The sequence below is a fragment of the Pristis pectinata genome, chromosome 15 (genome assembly GCF_009764475.1).
Source record: "Pristis pectinata isolate sPriPec2 chromosome 15, sPriPec2.1.pri, whole genome shotgun sequence".
In the NCBI taxonomy this organism is placed as follows: domain Eukaryota; kingdom Metazoa; phylum Chordata; class Chondrichthyes; order Rhinopristiformes; family Pristidae; genus Pristis; species Pristis pectinata.
This window is the reverse complement of record NC_067419.1, coordinates 15,942,938-15,962,066: the sequence shown is the minus strand read 5'-3', so window position 1 is coordinate 15,962,066 and position 19,129 is coordinate 15,942,938. Positions and strand designations below refer to the sequence as shown.

General features: G+C 39.5%; 1 protein-coding gene across 2 annotated transcripts in view; it reads left to right on the top strand.

Annotated features, from left to right (window-relative positions):
* Nucleotides 1-19,129, top strand: part of phf21b (PHD finger protein 21B) — a 106,332-nt gene that overhangs the window by 56,730 nt on the left and 30,473 nt on the right. For both annotated transcript variants that reach the window (XM_052030789.1, XM_052030790.1), the window contains 3 exons: nucleotides 6,091-6,435; nucleotides 10,788-10,910; nucleotides 15,964-16,015. In XM_052030789.1, coding sequence (XP_051886749.1) covers nucleotides 6,091-6,435; nucleotides 10,788-10,910; nucleotides 15,964-16,015 — 520 coding nt within the window. The remainder of the gene's footprint in view (nucleotides 1-6,090; nucleotides 6,436-10,787; nucleotides 10,911-15,963; nucleotides 16,016-19,129) is intronic.

Genomic DNA, 19,129 nt, shown 5'->3' with positions numbered 1-19,129 from the left:
GCAGGTGCATGTACTCTGGTACTGCAACTTGATGATTGAGGTTGGAGTTGATCTAAGTTCTGGATTGGAGGCAATATGAGTTGAATGATTTCTAATTTCTCCCGTAAACAGCACAACTCCTGCAGGAAAACTATTGGAAGTGAGGTGCAGCAATGCGACAAGAAAGATTGAGAAAGTGCTTGGGCTGATGATGCAGCCTTGCGTGACATTACACTGCCCTGATTTTGGGTCTGTTGTGGACCTGTTAGTTAGGGTCACGCTTTCATGTCATCAGGTAGCAGATGTAAGATGGAGACACATTTCTGCAGACACAACCATTTTCGAGAAGGATACTCCACAGTCCCTTTTTGACAGTCGAAGGCTTTTTTGAAGTAAAGAAGGCCAAGTACAGTAGATGATGGAGTTCCTTGAATTTCTTTCGGAGTTGTTACATGGTGAAGATCATGTGCATGGTACCTCTAGATAGACAGAATTCAGACTACATTTCAGGAATTCTCTGCTTTCATTTTAGATTTATAGCATTTACATTTTTTTTGACTTTCATTTAGGAAGACCTCAATGTAGTATATGCATTTGGATTTGTCTTCTTTCTTGAAGATGCTCATGATAATGGAGTCTCTGAGGTCCCCTGGCAAGTCCTCCTCTTCCCATTTGTAGCAGTTTTGTGACTGACGTTGGGCTCCACCTAGTTTTAGAACATTTTCTGGTACACAATCTGCTCCTGAGGCCTTGTGATTTTTCAGCTGGCATATGGCCTTTTTGATGACTTGTTGGTGAGAGAAGACATCGAGACTGGACCAGATAGTTTTCTCCAGGATGGAATTAAGGGGACTCATGTCAAGGACAGAATCACAGTTGAGTTCTTCGAAGTGCTCCTGTGAGCAGGTGCCAACTGTATCTCTGTCTTTAAGTTCACCGAATGTTTCTGGCTCTTAGCTGGGTGGGCCCCTGGGTGTTTGGGCTTGCCAATGATGAAGAATCCACACAAGCCTTGATTGTCTGCAGGTGATTTTTGATTATGAGCTATCTTTGCCACAAGAGAATCAGTTTTGAAGAACCTGCAAAGTTTCTGGGGCTAGACTGATGGAGACACCACAGTCAGTGATACCTATTATAGTTGATGTAGACATCATTGCAGTGTCGCACTTGATTATTGGCATAACATAAGAGATTGTCTTGTGCTTGTTCCTTTGACAAAACTGTGATTATCTTTTCAGATGATGGTCTTTTCTGACCCTGGCATTGAAGTCACCCAGGATGATCAGTTTGTCTCTTTCTGGGAGGCAGACTGGATTTTATTCCAGAGTAGAAATGTGCCTTGGCCTCAAAGTTAGGCATGTGCACTGATGATCTCGGTGCTAGTTCAGTGTTGTTTTGAGTTGGAGGGTCATGAGGTGTTCATTTATCCTGTGGGCTGAACTGCTGATATGACAAAGCTCATTCTTGACAACAAAACCCACCCATGGAAACAGTATTCCTCTTGAGGATCTTGCCTTTCCAGGAGAAGGTATACGTACTTCATAATTCATGGAAATGGCCATCTCCTTGTCATGTCTCACTTAATGTTAATGACAAAATGTCTGAAATTCTAGGCTGTGATGCCGGAGTGACATTCAGCTCCAGCACTGCTGGGGGTGTCCATGAATGTCCTGACAGTTCAATTTTTGAACTTTATATTGAGCAGTACACGTTCTTATGTGCATGATATCTTTTAATATGGTATTATCAATGCACACTAGCTACTACGTTGGCTTGAAAGAGTGTCTTTTATCTTGGTCCAGTTGCAAGTAGGTACAAGACAACTAGAGACTCTTCTTTCTCTACCCCCCCCCCCCCCCCACCGATATTATTCTTGAATTGGTGTAAACTCCGTCTTTCTGAGAGGGCAGAAGCCAGAATAAGAAGGTGGGGGGAAAGCCACACACAGGTGATAGGTGAGTTCAGGTGATCAAAAGCTCTGGAACCTGACAGTATCTCTGCTGTTATGCTGAATGAAGATGTGCTCCAGAACTAGCCATGTGTTCAGCCAGGCAATCTATGTGACATACTCCATAAACTCAAGGCATTTTAGGCACTTCACTAATGTGCAACTTCAATTAAAGGGGTGAAGGTAACAATGCTTTCTCTTGCAAGTTCCATTTCAGGTTTTACATTATCCAGGCAGAGTTGTAGTATAGTTCCTTCACAGTTGCTGAACCTAAATCTTTGATATTTCTATCTAATAGTAATGGGAGTTCCTTTACCAGAATGACCTTAGCAATTTCAGAAGACAGCTTGCCGCCACCTTCTGAAGGCCATTAGGGATGGCATTAGATGCATGCCTTGCCATCAATATTCACATCCTATATAAAATAAATAAAAAGGATTCAATATTCATTTAGGAAGCTTAACTGTCGGAATGTTCATATAAATTTCCTGAGTAAATTATGTGCAGGCAATGTAGCTGTCAATGTTCTTTTTTGAAACTCCAGTTGGCTCTGTAAGGGTTCTTTAATTTGATTGATTGAACAGATGTTATTATTTGCCCTCTTCGTGCAGAGCTGGTCTCGGATTGCTTTTCAAAGTTCTGATCATACACTGCCTCACTAACTCATGACAAGTTGGTAGATATAAGCATAATGAAAGGGGCATGTGTCTATTTGACACAATAGAATCTTGGCCAATATTTTCTTATTGTTTGCTGACTTGTTTCGTTTTGTTAATGTTGCAGCATATAATACATCCACAATTTGTTCATCTCCCAACCACAGATTCTGTGTACTATTGAATGAATAATAGATTCATGTGCATGTCACACTGATGCAGAAAATTATAGTCAGCAGCTGCAGTTTCAAGTACCAACGTTTTAAATCGACCAAATGTAAGGCAATATTAAATCACATGGCGGAGCTGTGCTAGTGAAATGAAAGGAAGAAAGTATTAGTCCAAGAATGTAAACCTTGATTTGTCAAGTTATAACAACTATGTTTTGCTCATATTTTTGATTTGACACCTTTAAGGCTAGATGCAGACACATAAGAGGATTAGAGACACTTTTCAGAAACTGCTGAATGAGAGCAATAACTTGGTTACACATCAAAACTACCTAATGGTAGAGCGAGAATCATTCCTTGATTGCTGTGTGCTCAAGTTGATTGTCCTGCACAGATCCAGTTTCCATATGTGTAGTAGCTTACATATGTCACAGGGTGGCACATGAGACAAAATTTACTTACTTAAATCCAGTGGCAAACGAGTCTTTTACTGATCCTCTTATCCAGTTAATCACTCAAAGTAGTTAATTTTCTTTTATCTAACTTAATAAATGTAGGTCTACATTATTGCAATGGAGTAACTATAGGCATTTGGTAAGGTTTCTGTTGATATTTCCACATAAAATATGACTATGGATAAGACATAAAGACCTAATGGCGTAATTCTTTCCCCCTCCTGAATGCTACCAAACCTTAAGGCCTCCAGTAAATAGGACATCACTAAAATCATGCTAATTCTGAACATCAATAAATTTGTCTCAATTCCCATCCAATTTGTGCAACCAGATCTAAAGCTCTGGCCCTCCCCCATGCTGGCTAACTCAGAACTATCCTCAGTTCCTACAATTGCTCTCCAAACTTAATAGTGCTGTATCTTGGTGCCCTTTTATCAGATGAATTTCAGCATTTTCCCAGCAACTAATGTCAGGTTAATTAGTCAATTATTCCCTACGTGTTCCCTCTTATTCTTGAATAATGGTATAAAATTTCCTAAATTCCAATTTGCTGCATCTGCTCTAGAATTAAGGGAATTTTGTTAGATCAGCACTGCTATATCTGCTGTCTTTACAACTATCTTTTGGAAACTTGGGGTGCAGGCTTTTATGTTTAGGGGATTTATCAAATTTTAGTCTAAATTTCTCCAGTACTTTATGTTTAGTAACTTCAATTGTGTTAAGTATCTCACCATTAGTTGAGCCTTGAACCCCACAATTTCTGGTATGCTTATTGCATGATCATGACGAAGAAAAATATCTTTTTAATTTCTCCACAACTTCTGAATTCCTCTCATTTCCTCTAAGGGAATTGCACCTTTGTTGCTCTTTTTTTTACATTGCAAAAGAAACTTCGTTTTTTTAAAAAAATTTCTTGCTAATTTACTTTGTATTCTATCTTCTCCCTCATTATCAATTTTTGCCCATCCATATCTGGTTGTTGGAAAGGACTTCTAATCCTTTAGTTTGATATTGTTCTCTAGCATTATAAGCTCTTTAAATCTAATAGTATGCATAACCCCCTCTAGTTAGTCACAGATGAATTACTGTTCTTGTGAAGTTTTTGTTTCCCGTAATGGAAAGTTGAGAATTATGAAATATTTCTTGAAGTATTTGCATTGATTATCCACTGGCAGATCTTTTGATGTAATTTTCCATGAACCTTGACCAATATGCTCCTCACACCTATGTAATTGGCTATATTTAAGTTTAAGACTGGTTTTTGATTGAATTGTGTTCTTCTCGAGCTGAATATAAAATAGTATATGTAGCGACTCACCGTCCGAGCAAGCGAACCGGCTCGGCGGTCGGGTCGCGCGTCGTTGAAGTGGCGAGGCCCAAGATGGCGGTGGGCCTTCGTCTTCCCCGAGCGACAGGGAGAACCTGCGCACGGGAAGGGTTTGATGACGTGGCGTATACGTCATTGCCATTTTGAGTGGACGGGAACAGGCTCTCTTAAAAGGCCCGCGCAAGGCGGGAAAATAAACAGTTCTGTTCTGAAACTCTACGACTAGTGTCTTGTGTTCATTCCGCGGTAGCAACTGCTACACATATCAATTTTCTCTAGAAAATCCTTTAAAATAAGATTACTAATTAACCCTATTGAACAGGACAAGGAAATCCCATTATGATTAGCCTTCTGTGGCTGATTGTGGTAATGTATGAGCCTCTGTAACAGCACTGCATTATCCATCTTGTTATCCTTCTCCAGCTTCTCGAGTATTTGACATGGTTTACTGTACCATCCTTTTATGACATATTTTTCTGCCACTTCCCAGTTCAGCACCATTCTTCTCACTTGATTCCATTCTTAAGCTGAAATCAGATACATACTTCCAGCTATTGATCTACTTCCTGCCTGTAGGCAGTAATATTAGAATTATCATTGAATTCTTCCATTTTCTCATATATATTCTGCTTATTTGGTGACACTGCACAATTAATCAGCCTTCACACTTAATTTGACAACACCCAGCTCCACATGAAGGATAATTTTTCTCCATTTAAAATGTGGGAAGACAAACCACATTTGAATCTGATAATCAGTTTGATTTTTGGATAATGATGGGCTGGTCCATGCTAAGTGACTTTATATTCGCTCCATTATACTGTTTGATATAATCAACAATTGAAAAAGCAACATATATTTGCATTGCCTGTAGCCTGAAATGGAACTAAAACAAATCTATGATTGATCACTAGGCATATAAATCACTTGAATAGAAAATGTCCATTTTTTAAGTTCATGATGAAATTCTAAACACATCTGCTAACAACAAATGTAGAATTACGTATAGGTAATGTGCGTCAAATTTCATCGTAGGTACTTTCTTGAGCCTGATACATTTTGGAGTTCTAGATTTAGTCAGTATATAAAATTGCCAGGACATTACCAATGATTTTAATGTCTTTTGAGCTGAGACAGATTAAATAACCTAGAGTTCCTACTCCTGATCTTTACGTATTGAACACCTTGCTAGAATGTCTTTGTTTGTATTCAGCTATGATATCTTCTACTTTAAAGCTACTTGTTAGTATTCTTGTGAAAGTTCATTCACAGTCAAACACTAACTTGTGTTTGTAACACACAAATACAAACAGCATGGATGTGGTGGGCTGAAGGGTCTGTTTCTGTGCTTTGGTGAATTCCCTAACTACAGATTTACTACTTGACTACTCATCCAAAAATGTGGGCACTTACTGGAAGCATTGGTTATGCTGCTGAGTACTCATTTAGAATAGATAATCCTTTAGTAAAGCTTAGTGAAATATCTAAACACCTGATCAAAGATATTTGTTTAAAATCTCATGTAAAAAATTTTATGGTATACTTGCTTCTTCAGGTTAGGCCAAAGACCCTAGTTCCAGACAGCCTCTCAGTCACTCTGTGTCGTGACCAGACTTCCAGTCAGTCTCAGTCTCTTCAAAAAAGCACCATCGTCAGCATCAAGAACCCAAGTCCTGCTCTTCCTACTGCCAACAACACCGTCAATCATGTGCAGACATCGACTAGCCAAACACAAAACTTTGCAGAATCGCCATTGGTTACCACACCAATTAGCAGTGCTGGCGTGGCTTTTGCTATCATCTCTGCTTCCCCCAACAATGGCAGTTCCATGAGCAGCAGTACAGTCTCCCTGACCAGTGACACCATCAGCGTCCAACCTCTTCTGCTCAGCACAGATAAGGTAAAGAAAATTTGAAGAAAATGTTTGATAAGGTAAACAAAACATAATTATAATATAGTTTATTTTAACACTGCGACAGATGAAACCAGTTCTTGTATAATGAATCATTACATTCCCCTGTTTATTTTGAGTCAGCCACATTGTTTCCTAGTGCCAATCAGACAAAAATTTTAAATCCTGATACATTTCCAAATGCAGAAGCATTATCTTTATTTTGGTGATAATACTCTATTAGAAGTTTTCCATGACAGTAAAAACATCACTTTAAATGCAGTAGAAGTTCCCAAGATACTTTGAAGCATTATTAAAGACAATGGGATTGATCCCTTTAAGCTTCAGATGATGAAAAGCTTATTCAAGGACATACGCTTTAGTGAGCATTATAAACTATGATAGATAAGCGGAGAGGTCGAAGGTGGGAATTCTAGAGCTGTGACAAGTAGGCAGTTACTGTAGCACTGAAAATTAACAACATGCGAGAGACCAGGTTTAGAAGAGTGTAGGGATTTCAAAGGGGTTTGGAACTGGGGTAAGTTTGAGATGTTTTTGGGGTGGGGGGGGGTGGATGTGGAAATGAGACACAAGAAGGATTTGAAAATTAGAACAAAAGTTTTAAAATTGAGTTGTTGCTAGTCTAGGAATCAATGAAGATTAATGCACACATGACTGATAAAAAGTTTGAGGCATGTCAGCAGCAGAGTTTTGGTTATCTCAAGTTTATGAATGGCCCAATGTATAAATTTAGCAGTAGTAAAACAGCAAGTTTCCAAAAACAGATTTGTATTGGTATGTTATTCTCACATGTACTGAGATACAGTGAAAAGCTTTGTTTTGCGTGCCATCCAGACAGGTCATACCATACATAATTGCTTCGAGGTAGTAAAAAGAAAACAGATTGCAGAATGTAGTATTATAGTTATAGAGAAAGTTCATTGCAGGTTGACAAATAAAATGCAAGGGCTGTGACAAGGTAAATTGGGAGATCAAGAGTTCATCTTTTAGCCCATGAGGGCCAGATGAGCCAAAGTAGGGGCAGGAATGGGGGAAAGTGAGAGTGAGCAGGCTTCGGAATAGAGTGGACACAGGCTGGAAACTCATTTTAGAGTAATTTATGACATCGGGATTATGGATGGTCTGGAGCAACAAAAGTCTGCTGGAGGAACTCAGTGGGTTGAGCAGCATCTTTGGGAAGAAAGGAATTGTTGACATTTTGGGTTGAAACCCTGCATCAGTACCATATGGTGTGGTTCAGCTTCAGATATTATCCACGGAGAGGGATGATCAGTGGCTATGGAACTGAAGATGGTGGCTGCAGTTTTTTCCCAGTATTTTGATGGAGAAAACATTTTAGGATGATTCATAAGCTGTGCATCTCATTCCATCTGTGGTGCTGCTTTCCCTAAAATCTGTAATGGTGTTCATTTAGACTCATGGCTACAATGATGTGAGAGTTTTTTTAATGATGTGAGAGTCTGCCCTAGCACATCTTAAAGTCAAAAGGAGGATAGACCAAGGCTATGATGACTAATTGTGGACAATGTTTTCAGTGGTGAAATTTGATTTGGAAGTTTACTCCTTGGTATCCAGGCGCTCTAGAAATACTTTGGGAGTCAAATTAGGTAACTGAAATCAAAAAAAAAATGTTTACAGTGAAAGTCCGATAATCTGTTACCTTTGGCACTTTGGTGCTGGACTGGCAGATTTCCTGGACTTGTTGGATGCTGTCACTATTAATACAACCACAAAACTTTAATTTATCCTTTTTCCAGTGAACCAGGTGAGTTTAAAGGGAGCGTGGAAAACTGAGTTCCGGTGAGTTTAAAAGAGCAGGAACAGGCACAGGTGGTTTTAAAGGGACACAGGAATGGTGCCCTGGTGAGTTTGAAGGGAATACAGGAATGAGACTTCAGTGAGTATAAGGAGGGTGGGGAATGGGACCCCAGTGAGTTTAAAGGGAGTGTGGGAACAGAGTCTGGATGAGTTTTAAAGGGAGCCATGGAAGGAGACCCCTGTGACTATAAAGGGAGTATGGGAAGGAGGCCTCAATTTAAAAGAAGGGTACACAATAGGAACCAGATAAGTTTAAAAGGAGCATGAGAATGTAGCTCGGGAGCTTCAATGGAGCGTGGGAACAGGGCACCAGTGAGTTTAAAAGGAGCGCAGGAATGGAACCTGGTGAGTTTAAAAGTAGTGTAGAAACGGGCTGGGTGGCTTTAAAAGGAGCATGGGAATGGAGTTTAATGGGAGTGAATGGAAAGCTGCAGGGAAATGATGGACACTGAGGGAATAGGTAAATAACAGTGAGTGTCGGAATGGGAATAAGTAATGGAAGGGAATAAGCATTCAGAGTGCAAATAATAAAAAGTGAAGTCAAAAGGTACTGTAAGAGAACAAAAGGGCATGAGTGCTTGAAGGTGTTGGAGAAATTGTTTAAACTGAGATGGGTGGTGAGAGGACATTGGAGAGAGTATCAAGTGGCAATGCTATTTGGTTGGGAAACTCAGTTATTTGTGGATGTGTTAAGATTAATTCAGCCTTAAGTAGTAAATTAGCAATAACGTATCTCAATGTTCTGGAAGATGTTTCTACATGTTAATATTCCACACCCTTGGCTGAAGAAGCAAAGATGGTAAGATTAGGAAACCTTGATTAATAAAGGAAATTGAGGATTTGATCAGGAAAAAGAAGGAAGCGTATGGCAGCTATAGGAAATTGTCATCAAGTGAGTCATTTGAAGTTTATGGAGGATATTGAAAAGATCTTAAAGCACTTAGAAGGACAAGAAGGGGAAATGAAATGGGCCTGGCCAACAGAATTAAAGAGAATTCCAAAACTGTGTGTGTATATGGAAGGTTAAGGGAGGTGCACGCTGACGGTCTAGAACATCTTCATATCGGGAAAAGTGTTTCAGATTTTGTCGCTCATTAAGGTGGGCAAATCCACAGGGCCTGATATAATCTACCCCAGGGTTTAATGGGAAGCAAAGGAGGAGTTTGCTGGGGCTATGACAGAGAATTTTGCATCATCTTTAGGCACAGATGAGGTACTAGAAGACTAGAGGATAGCTCATGTTGGTCCAATATTCAAGAAGAGCAGTTGGGATAAGGCAGGAAACTACATGCTTGTGAGTCTTGTGTCAGTAGTAGGGAAACTATTAGAAAAAGTTCTTGGGGATAAGATTTATGATTACTTGGAAAGCCAGGGACTGATTGGGGGAGTCAGCATGGTTTTGTTTGTGGGAAATGCTGAGCTTTTGAAAAGGTTACTAAGAAAATTGAAGGCAAGAAGGTGGACATGGTATACATGGACTTTAGCAAAGCTTTTGATAAGTTCCTGCATGGTAGGCTAATGCAGAAAGTTAGGGCATATGGGATCCAAGGTGCTTTGGCAAACGATCTAAAATTGGCTTGGTAATAGGAGGCAGAAGCTAGCGAATGAGGGTGGTTTTTCTGACCAGAACTGCAGGGATTAGTGCTGAGACCTATAAAATATCTTTGGTCTGATATGCAAGTTTGCTGCTTTCACAAAAATTGGTGGAGTTGTAGGTAGTGAACATAGTTTTCTAAGGATACAGAATACAGCAGGACATAAATCAGCTGATAAGATGGGCGGAGCAGTGGCAGATGGAATTTAATTTGGATAAGTGTCTAGTACTGGCTGGACATGTACAGTAAATGGCAGGGACTTTGGAAGTGTTGATGTACAGAGAAACCTTGAGGTGCAAGTTCGTAACTCCCTGAAAAAGGGCGACACAGGTGAATAGGGTAGTGAAGAAGGTGTTTAACTTGCCTTCAAATGCAGGGATATTGAATATATGCGTTGGGACTTCATGTTGCAGCTATACAACACATTGGTTAGGCCACACTTTGGAATCTTGTTTGCAGTTCTGGTCACCACACTATAGAAAAAATGTGGTAGCGCTACAAAGAATGCAGAAGTGATTTGCCAGGATGTTGCCTGGAATGGAGGGCTTTGGTTACAAAGAGTGGTTAGGCTGGGATTGTTCTCAGTGGAGCATTGGAGGCTAAGGGATGACTTTCTAGAGGTTTATAAAACTGAGGGGTATAGATAGGTTAGATAGTCTTTTTCCATGGGTTGGGGAGTCTGAAACTAGAAGACATAGATTTAAGGTGAGGGGAAATATTTAGCAGAAGTTTGAGTGGCAAGTTGGGCATCTTGGTAGGCATGGACGAGTTTGGCCAAAGAGCCTATTTCCGTGCTCTGTGACTCTACAATCTCCCCTTACCCCTCCCACCACCAGATGCAGTTTTCATGACTTCTTCCCTACTTAAGAGTATTATTTTGTCTAAGTTAAAAAGGAATTTTGTCACTCATTTAATATTTTATTTTAGGTATTAATCATTCAACCACAAAGTCAGACGCAAACAGAACATCTGACAGAAAAAAGAAAAACTTCAGTAGAACAACCACAGGGCCATCTTTTGGCAAAGTCAAAGAGAGAAGAAAATCCTGAGGTAAAGTATGCTGCTAAGGTTAAATAAAAATGAAAACCACCAAGGTACTTAAAAGATTAGCAGCACTCAAAAGTAGAATAGTGGTCCAATCCAAATGGCACAGATCCCAGATTTTTGATCAAACTGAAGGTGGGATTTGCAGAAGCTCTAACCACATTCTTATAACGAGATATAGAAATGTTTCAAGAAGACTGGAGGATTTCAAATGTCACACCCCTGTTCAAAAGAGAAGGATAAACATAGTACCCGCAGGCCAGTGATCGAAGCATAGTCCTGGTCAAAGTTAATTCACTCTTATCAATAAATGAAAAGCAGTATAGATTTATTAAAGGCAAGTCATGTTCTATCAACTTGCTTAAGTTCTTAAATTATATAATGTTGAGGATTGCTGAGGGTAAGAGCCACATAGTAGAACTTGTTATCAAAATTGTCCATGCCATTAATGGAGCAGTGGTAGTGTGGATACGAAATTGTCCACTAAATGAAAATCAGATTTAATGTGAACAGTTGATTTTCAGGTAAGAGGTAGGTATGCAGTGGTGTTTCCTAAAGGCTGATTTTGTTACCTCTCCCCATTTAATGTATATTAATGATCTGGTCTTGGGCAGAATTTCAAAGTTTGTAGGTGATATGAAAGCCAAATGTATAAATAAAAAAATGAGCAATGGAGCAGACCCAAGGAAGTCAGACATTGTTCCAGTAATGCTCAAAAAAAAGGATAAATATGGTTATTGTCACCTGAAATTTAGCATTTCTTGAAGGTGGTTCAGTGTGATAGATATTTGAATGAAGAGCACATAAATGATACAATTTTGAAGATTTGAGTGGTGGAGCTGAAGGAACAGGAAGACCCTGGGATATATTTGCAAAAACCTTTTAAAAGTGACTGGACAAGTTAAGACTTAAGTTATCTCAATTGTATTTGTCTTGGATAGTGATGACAAAATGGGCCAAGTAAGCACTTTCTGGTCTGTATCATTCACTGATATCTTCTGGGGAAAAGTGAAACACCTGAAAAATTCCATACCAGCCTGTTAGACCATCAGCAAGACTCTATTGGCAATAATTTGCCAGAAACCAGCTAGACTCTCTTTTCAGCACTCACTGTGTTAGCCAGGAACTAAGGCTAATTTGTCCAAATCACTTCTTTTGATATGGATTATGTTAATTGAAATATACTTGCCACAAATATATTTGTGTTGGGAGAAATGTATGTTTCTATAGCTTAAAAGTCAAAAAGCAAAATAATGCAACAGCTAGAAATTTGAAATGAAAACATAATGCCAGACAACTCTATAGGTCAGACAGCATCTGTAAAAAGAGAAACAGTTGATGTTTTAGGTCGATGACCTCTCCTCAAAACTCCAAGAAAGTTAGAAGGTTTAAGGAAAGTTTCAAGGCATATTGAAAGGGAGAGGGACAGGAAGAACATAAGGTCTGTGATAGGGTGGAGATCAGTAGAGATTGAATAACACAAGTGATGATGGTGCTATCTGCTGAAAAAGGACAGTAAAGGCTAATGAGGAATGTGTGGAATGTGTAAATGTCCACCTTGGATAATATTGTGACCTCTCACCTTTTTATTTCGGTGATCTAGACCATAGATATATAGGCCATAATTTTAATGTTTGCAAGTGACATGAATGAGAATAAAAATAACTTTGTTTCTGTCTTTAGTGCTGTTTACTACACTTGATTTTCATGTCATCTGGTAAATGAATTCTGAAATTACTAAATGATGAATGAGAATAAAAACTCAGCATTGAAAATTGAGATAGAAGTTTGGAATAGCTAATTACTTGAAGAAGAATCCAACTTTGATTCCAGAAGTCAGTAATGTGTCTAGTGGGAAGATGTGCTGTACCTCAGGCTTACATTGAGCTTTGTTGGAACAATGTAGGAAACCAAAGACATGGGCCAGAGTGGGATGGAGAATTAATGACAGGAAACTGGCAGCTTGGTGATTATCCTTGTGAACTGAACAGAGTTGTTCAACAAAGTGGTCACTTTGTCTGCCTTTAGTTTCCACTGTGTAGGGGAGACCACATCATAAGCATCAAATGCAGAGCAAGATAATTTCAGCTCTTGGAACTGAAAATGGGTAAAGTAAAATATTTTCCCAGTTCTGATGAGAGTCTCATTATTAATTGCTAAGAACACAGTTAACTAGAAAGAAGCCTCTGTGTACCGACAACTGCAACTGGTGAGAGTTGGGGAATGGTAAATGGTATTCCATGTTTGTGGGGCAAGTCATATTTTATTAACGTGATTGAGTTTTTTGAGGGGGTAATGAAGGTGATTCATGAGGGTAGAGCTCTGGATATTGTCTATGTGGATTTTAGTAAGGCATTTCACAAGGTCCCACATGGTAGGCTTATCCAGAAGATTGAAATACATGGGATCCACGGTGACTTGGCCACTTGGATTTGGAATTGGCTTGCACATAGAAGATAGAGGATAATAGTCGATGGGACTTATTCTGGCTGAAGGTCCATGACTACTGGTGCTCTGCAGGGACCTGTTCTGGGACCTCTGCTGTTTGTGATATATATAAATGACTTGTATGAAAACGTAGATGGGTTAGTAAGTTTGCAGACGATACAAAGATTGGTGGCACTGTGGATAGTGTAGAAGATTGCCAAAGGATACAGTGGGATCTAGATCAGTTGCAGATATGTGTGGAGAAATGGCAGATGGAATTTAATTTGGCCAAATGTGAGGTGTTGCACTTTGAGAGATCAAATGTAAAGGGACGGTACGCAGTTAATGGTAGGACCTTTAACATTGTTGATGTACAGAGGGATATTGGGGTCCAAGTCCATAGCTCCCTGAAAGTGGCTGCACCAGTTGATAGGGTGTTAAAGAAAGCATATGGTATGCTTGCCTTTATTAGTTGAGGCATAGAGTTCAAGAGTCAGGAAGTTATGTTGCAGCTTTATAAAACTCTGGTTAGGCTGCATCTGGACTATTACATTCATTTGTGGTTACCCCATTATTAGAAGGATATGGAGGCTTTGGTGCAGAAGAGGTTTGCTAGGATGCCTGTGCTATAAGGAGAGGTTGGACAAATTTGGGTTGTTTTTTCTGGAGCAGCAGCAGGCTGAGGGGAGACCTGATAGAAGTTTTAAAGATTGAGGGGCATAGAGTGGACAGCTGGCATCTTTTTCCCAGGGTTGAAATGTCAAATACTAGAGGGCATGCATTTAAGGTGGGAGGGAGTAAGTTCAAAGGAGATGTTTGGGGCAAGTTTCTTTACTCAAAGTGGTGGGTGCCTGGAATGCGCTGCCAGCGGTAGTGGAGGAGGCAAATACGATAGAGACATTTAAGAGGCTCTTAGATAGGCACATGAATATGCAGAAAATAAAGGGTTATGGACTTATGTAGGCAGAAGCGACTCGCTTAGTAGGTCTTTAATTACTAGTTTAATTAGTTCAGCACAACATTGTAGGCTGAAGGGCCTGTTCCTGTGCTGTGCTATACTGTTCTGTGCTTAACTTGTTGAGTCAACTGTGTGAGAAACCTGCAAAATGTACATGCGGGTGACATGGGAAGGAATGACTTCTAAAGCTGGGACTTGACATAGAAGAAACCTGCATGTCAAAAACGTGTCATCAGTAAAATGGGAGGTAGTAGCCATATTGAAAAGGTGAAATCAGATGAAGGGGACAGTGAGAAAGGTTGTCATATGATTATAGCAGGATATAGATCAGCTGGAAATTTGGGCAGAGAAATGGTTGATGGGTTTTAGTCCAGACAAAGATAAAATGTTGCATTTTGGGAGGTCAAATGCAAGAGGAAAAGGTTATAAAAAGGGAAACTGGAAGATGTAATATATTTGAATTTCCTGAAAGCATTTGGTAAGGTGTCATGTAACAGGATGCTGCACAAGGAAGGAACTCATGGTAGTGATGGTAATATATTGGCATGGATAGAGGATTTTCTAACAAAAGAAAAGTCAGGGTGGATGAATCACTTTTAAGTTGGCAACCTGTAATTAGTGTGGTGCCAAAAGGAGTCGGTGCTAGTGCCTCAACCATTTGCTGTCTATATTAGATGAAGACATTGAGTGTACTGTAGCCATTTTTGTTGACAATATAAAAGTAGTTGGGAATGCAAGTTGTGGGAGGATGCATCGAGTCTGCAAAGATACATAAATGAGTTAAGTCAATGGACAATAGAATCTAAATTGTGGAAATGTGAGGTTTTCAATTCAGTAGGAAGAATAGAAAAATGGTATTTAAATGGAGAAAGACTATGGATGCCATGGTGCAACAGGATTTGGGTGGCTTTGTATATGAAATACAGGAAGTTGGCTTGGAAGTAAATGGAATGTTTGCTTTTATTATAAACAAAATGGAAAAAGTAAGGAACTTAATACATAGGGCATTGGAAACAGCATACTCAGGGTACTTGAGGAGAGCAGTACTTTGGAGGCAGTTCAACGAAGGTTCATTAGGTTGATTCCTGAGACAGAGAGGCTGGCTTATGAGGAAAGTTTGAGCCCTTGGCCTGGTTACTACTGAACATTCTTATTGAGAAACAAGAGATGGGATCTTATTGAAATTTTTATTATCTTGAACGAGCTTATTAATGGAAATGCTGAAAGAATATTTGGTCTTTTTGGGGAAATCTGGAACTCTGATACATAGTTTAAGAATAAGAGGTTGCCTGATTGAAAAATGAGAAAACTAGTGTGTTTTAAGTTGCAGAAGAGCGGTGGGGACCATGGTTATCTGAATGACCCAATGCTTCCAGAAGTGGTTAATAGATGAATGGGGTCAGTTAGAGAATAAAAAGTGTGCTGGAAATAAGAGAGGCACGACATAGCAGCTGCTGGAAATGTCACAGATAAGGCAGCATCTGTGGTAAGAGAAAAAAAAAATTAAGGGCATCACTTTCATCAGAACTAGGCACGAGGAGGCTTGAGCAGCCATACACCATTCTGCTGCTCCTGTTTCTTATGTTCTTACATTATGTTTGTTTAGAATTATCAACGCTTGGTGATACTGGCTTCATGGAGACTGCCTATAACCTATACTCTTAAATTTTGCAGAAACTTGCCTTTATGGTGTCCCTTGGCCTGGTTACTACTGAGCATTTGGAAGGTAAGTCAAATATGAAATTCTTGAATCAGTGTTTTTTTAAGTAGAAGTTAGCAGGTAATGGATGAGTGAGGGCATTTAAAGAGAGAATTTAAAAAAAACAAAAGAACACAGTTGAACTATAGAAGGCAGAAATTTTGGCATTTATACACCAAGTATTTCTGATCTTTTAAACAGAACAAGTTAAATTTTCAAATGTTGATCATTTTGATCTATATATTTTTTTGGTTCAAAGGTTCAAAATTTCACCTTTTTTCTGATATGAATCAATTTCATGTAAAATGAAACGGGAAAGCCATTAGCTATTAATGTACTGCTTTGTTCTTTCCTAGTTAAGTCAACAAATTATTTTTAAGTTGTCAGTGGTTTTTTATGGTGATATTAATATTTGCCAAATAGTCAAGAAACTCAAGAGTTCAATAAAGTCTTAGAATGAAATGTTGGGGCAGGTGGGTTCCACTGGATGCACATCCTCTATCATGTGCAAACTGCAGAATACTGTGTGTGATCTGGAAAAGTACATATGCAGGAAGTGCCACTAACTGTGTAAGTTCAGAGTTTTGAAACTTGAGGCACAGCTGGATAACAATACATATGCAAAGTTAGGAGTAGTAGGAGGGACATTTTAAGAGATGCCTATCCCACCACATACAAAAAGAGCTCAGGAAGTGAGCAAGTGGGTGACCTCCAGGCAGAATTGGAGGAGCCAGCAGAGAGACCCATATTCCCCTGAGAGTGTGGCACTCAAAGTGTATTCATTGTTGAATTCCATAGAGGAGATGACAGCAGCAAATCCATGGGACCATGTGAGACTTGGCTGTACATGAAATTGCATGAAAAACTATAAAAGTGGAGTTGTTGCAGGAAAGAGAATTAATAGCTTATGCAAATGCTGATTATGACACTAAATGAAGTTTCTCCCCCTGTGGTGTCAGTGTAAAAGATATCACATATGAGTCAGAAGGTTGAAGAGGAGCAGCCGGAAAATGTGGTCTACTTTATAAGCAATGGCATAGTTTGGAAAACATTGACTATCTTCAGAGCTTCAGGAAAATTATCCAAGAAAAAGGCATCAAAGGTGGTAATATCTAGATTACTTCCATTGTCCAGAGGGAGCAATAACGAGATGATAGTGCATGACCAGGCAAGTGGTGCAGGAGGATCAACTTCAATTCATGGGACATTGGGAACAGTTCTTGGACAATGGGGAATGCAACTTATAGCAGAAAAGGGAGAACCAATGGGTGTTGAATATGTGGATTTTTGAAAGATATGGTGCCACAAAGTTGTTACACAGAGAGGTTTATGGGGTTGTGATAATTGATGGATTATATTGTAACCATGGGGCCATTCGTCTTTAGAAAGATAAATGGCTTGTTTTCTTTTATTCAAACATTAATCTTAATTAGAATGTTTATTAGTCAATCTAATTTATTTTTTAACCTTAAATTTCTTTCAGCTACTTATAAATGTTTGATCATCACAAACATTTGGAAATGGTCAAGGTTCCTTTTGATAACATGAGCTGTCAGAAAGCCGCCAGGGTGATGTGTGCGTAGTGCCTCTTTTGACTTGCTCAAGACCAAGGCTCAGCTCCTAACGCCCATGCTTTGTGAGCGAAAGCAGTGGTGGGGCCTTGCCACTGGCAACCATTCACCCACAGGTGGTGAGTTTGGCTGCAGGAGGTGACCATGAATTGCAAGCCAGGTGCAGTGTGATCCAGCCTAATATGTTAACGGAAGGCAACATCATATTAAGCAGGATGTCATAAAGATCAAGCTCAGAGCTTTAGCATTTATACAACCTGTATTCATGGCTTTGTTGAAGGGCAGAGTACACTGTATCTGGTTTAGTTACAATACAATGCTATGTGAGAAATTAAACTGAGTAGAGGACACAGAGCCTGCAAGGATTTGTAGTCAGTTTAAATAAGACTGCATCAAAGTGCAGGTTGGATATATTCTAGGGGAAGTGCACATTTTGGAATAAAAGTGTAAGGAAGTCTTCCTGGAATTGAACAAGAATGTAGAATCATGGGAAAAGATTTGGGGAACCTTAATCAGAATATAATTAGGTTTACTTACAGGAAAGGGCAAAGAGAAAACAATGGTAAAACACTCAAGTGGAATTTTAAGTAACTTCAGAAAGGATCTAGCATATGTGGGCTAGAAAAAGGTTCGGCAGAGAAATAGCTGACTAATTGCAGCCCTTCAAGGCAGACCCTCATTCTTTGGATGTGGACACTACTGGCCATCAATTAGGGCCCATTGCTAATTGGCTGTGAATGCTGTTGAGCTCCTGCCTTCAACTCCTGCAGCCTGTAGGATTAGGTTATTCCTACACTGCTGATAAGGAGTTCCAGGTTTAGTCCAGCAAGAACGGCACTATATTTCTAAAGTTGGTTACAAACTTGCAGGTAGTGGCATTTTTATGTACCGGTCGCAATTTGAAGCAGGCTTGGAGAGTGCCGCACTCATTCGGGCAAATGGAGAGTTTTTATTACATTGTGCATGTTGTGAACACTTTGCGTGTTCAGACAGGAGTCATTTATAATCGAACACCAAACCTGCTCTCATACCCACACTTCTCACAGAGTTGCTCCAGTTAAATTTTTGATCATTGGTGATGGTGAATTAATTAAAGATTCAGATTAAATGTTTTTTTTAAATTATGAAAAATGGTAAGTATAGAACCCTGTGAAAAATCATGTCCTATTCCTGGCTGCACTCTGGTTTCATGCTTGGCACTGCTCCTGGCCGTACCTAGAGATTTAGGCGTGTTGTACCCAACTGTTTGCTGAGACACAATTCAGAGAAGCAGATGATCAAGACTGGATAGCAATGGTAATTTTTCCACCAGTGTCCCCGCTGAAGTTCTAAATCTTGCCAGTGAGCGACTTCAAATATTTAGCATCTACATTTGATTTGCGGGAAAAGTGAAACAATGCACATGGGGAGTAATAAATAACATTGGGAGGTAGTATAATCCAAATGCTGCTATCTGGAGGGGAATGCAAGAGGCAGAGACCTAAGGGTGTACATTCACCCATCTTTAAAGTTGATTAGGCAGTTGGAAAAATGTATGAAATATTTGGCTTTCTAATAGAAGTAATAGCTA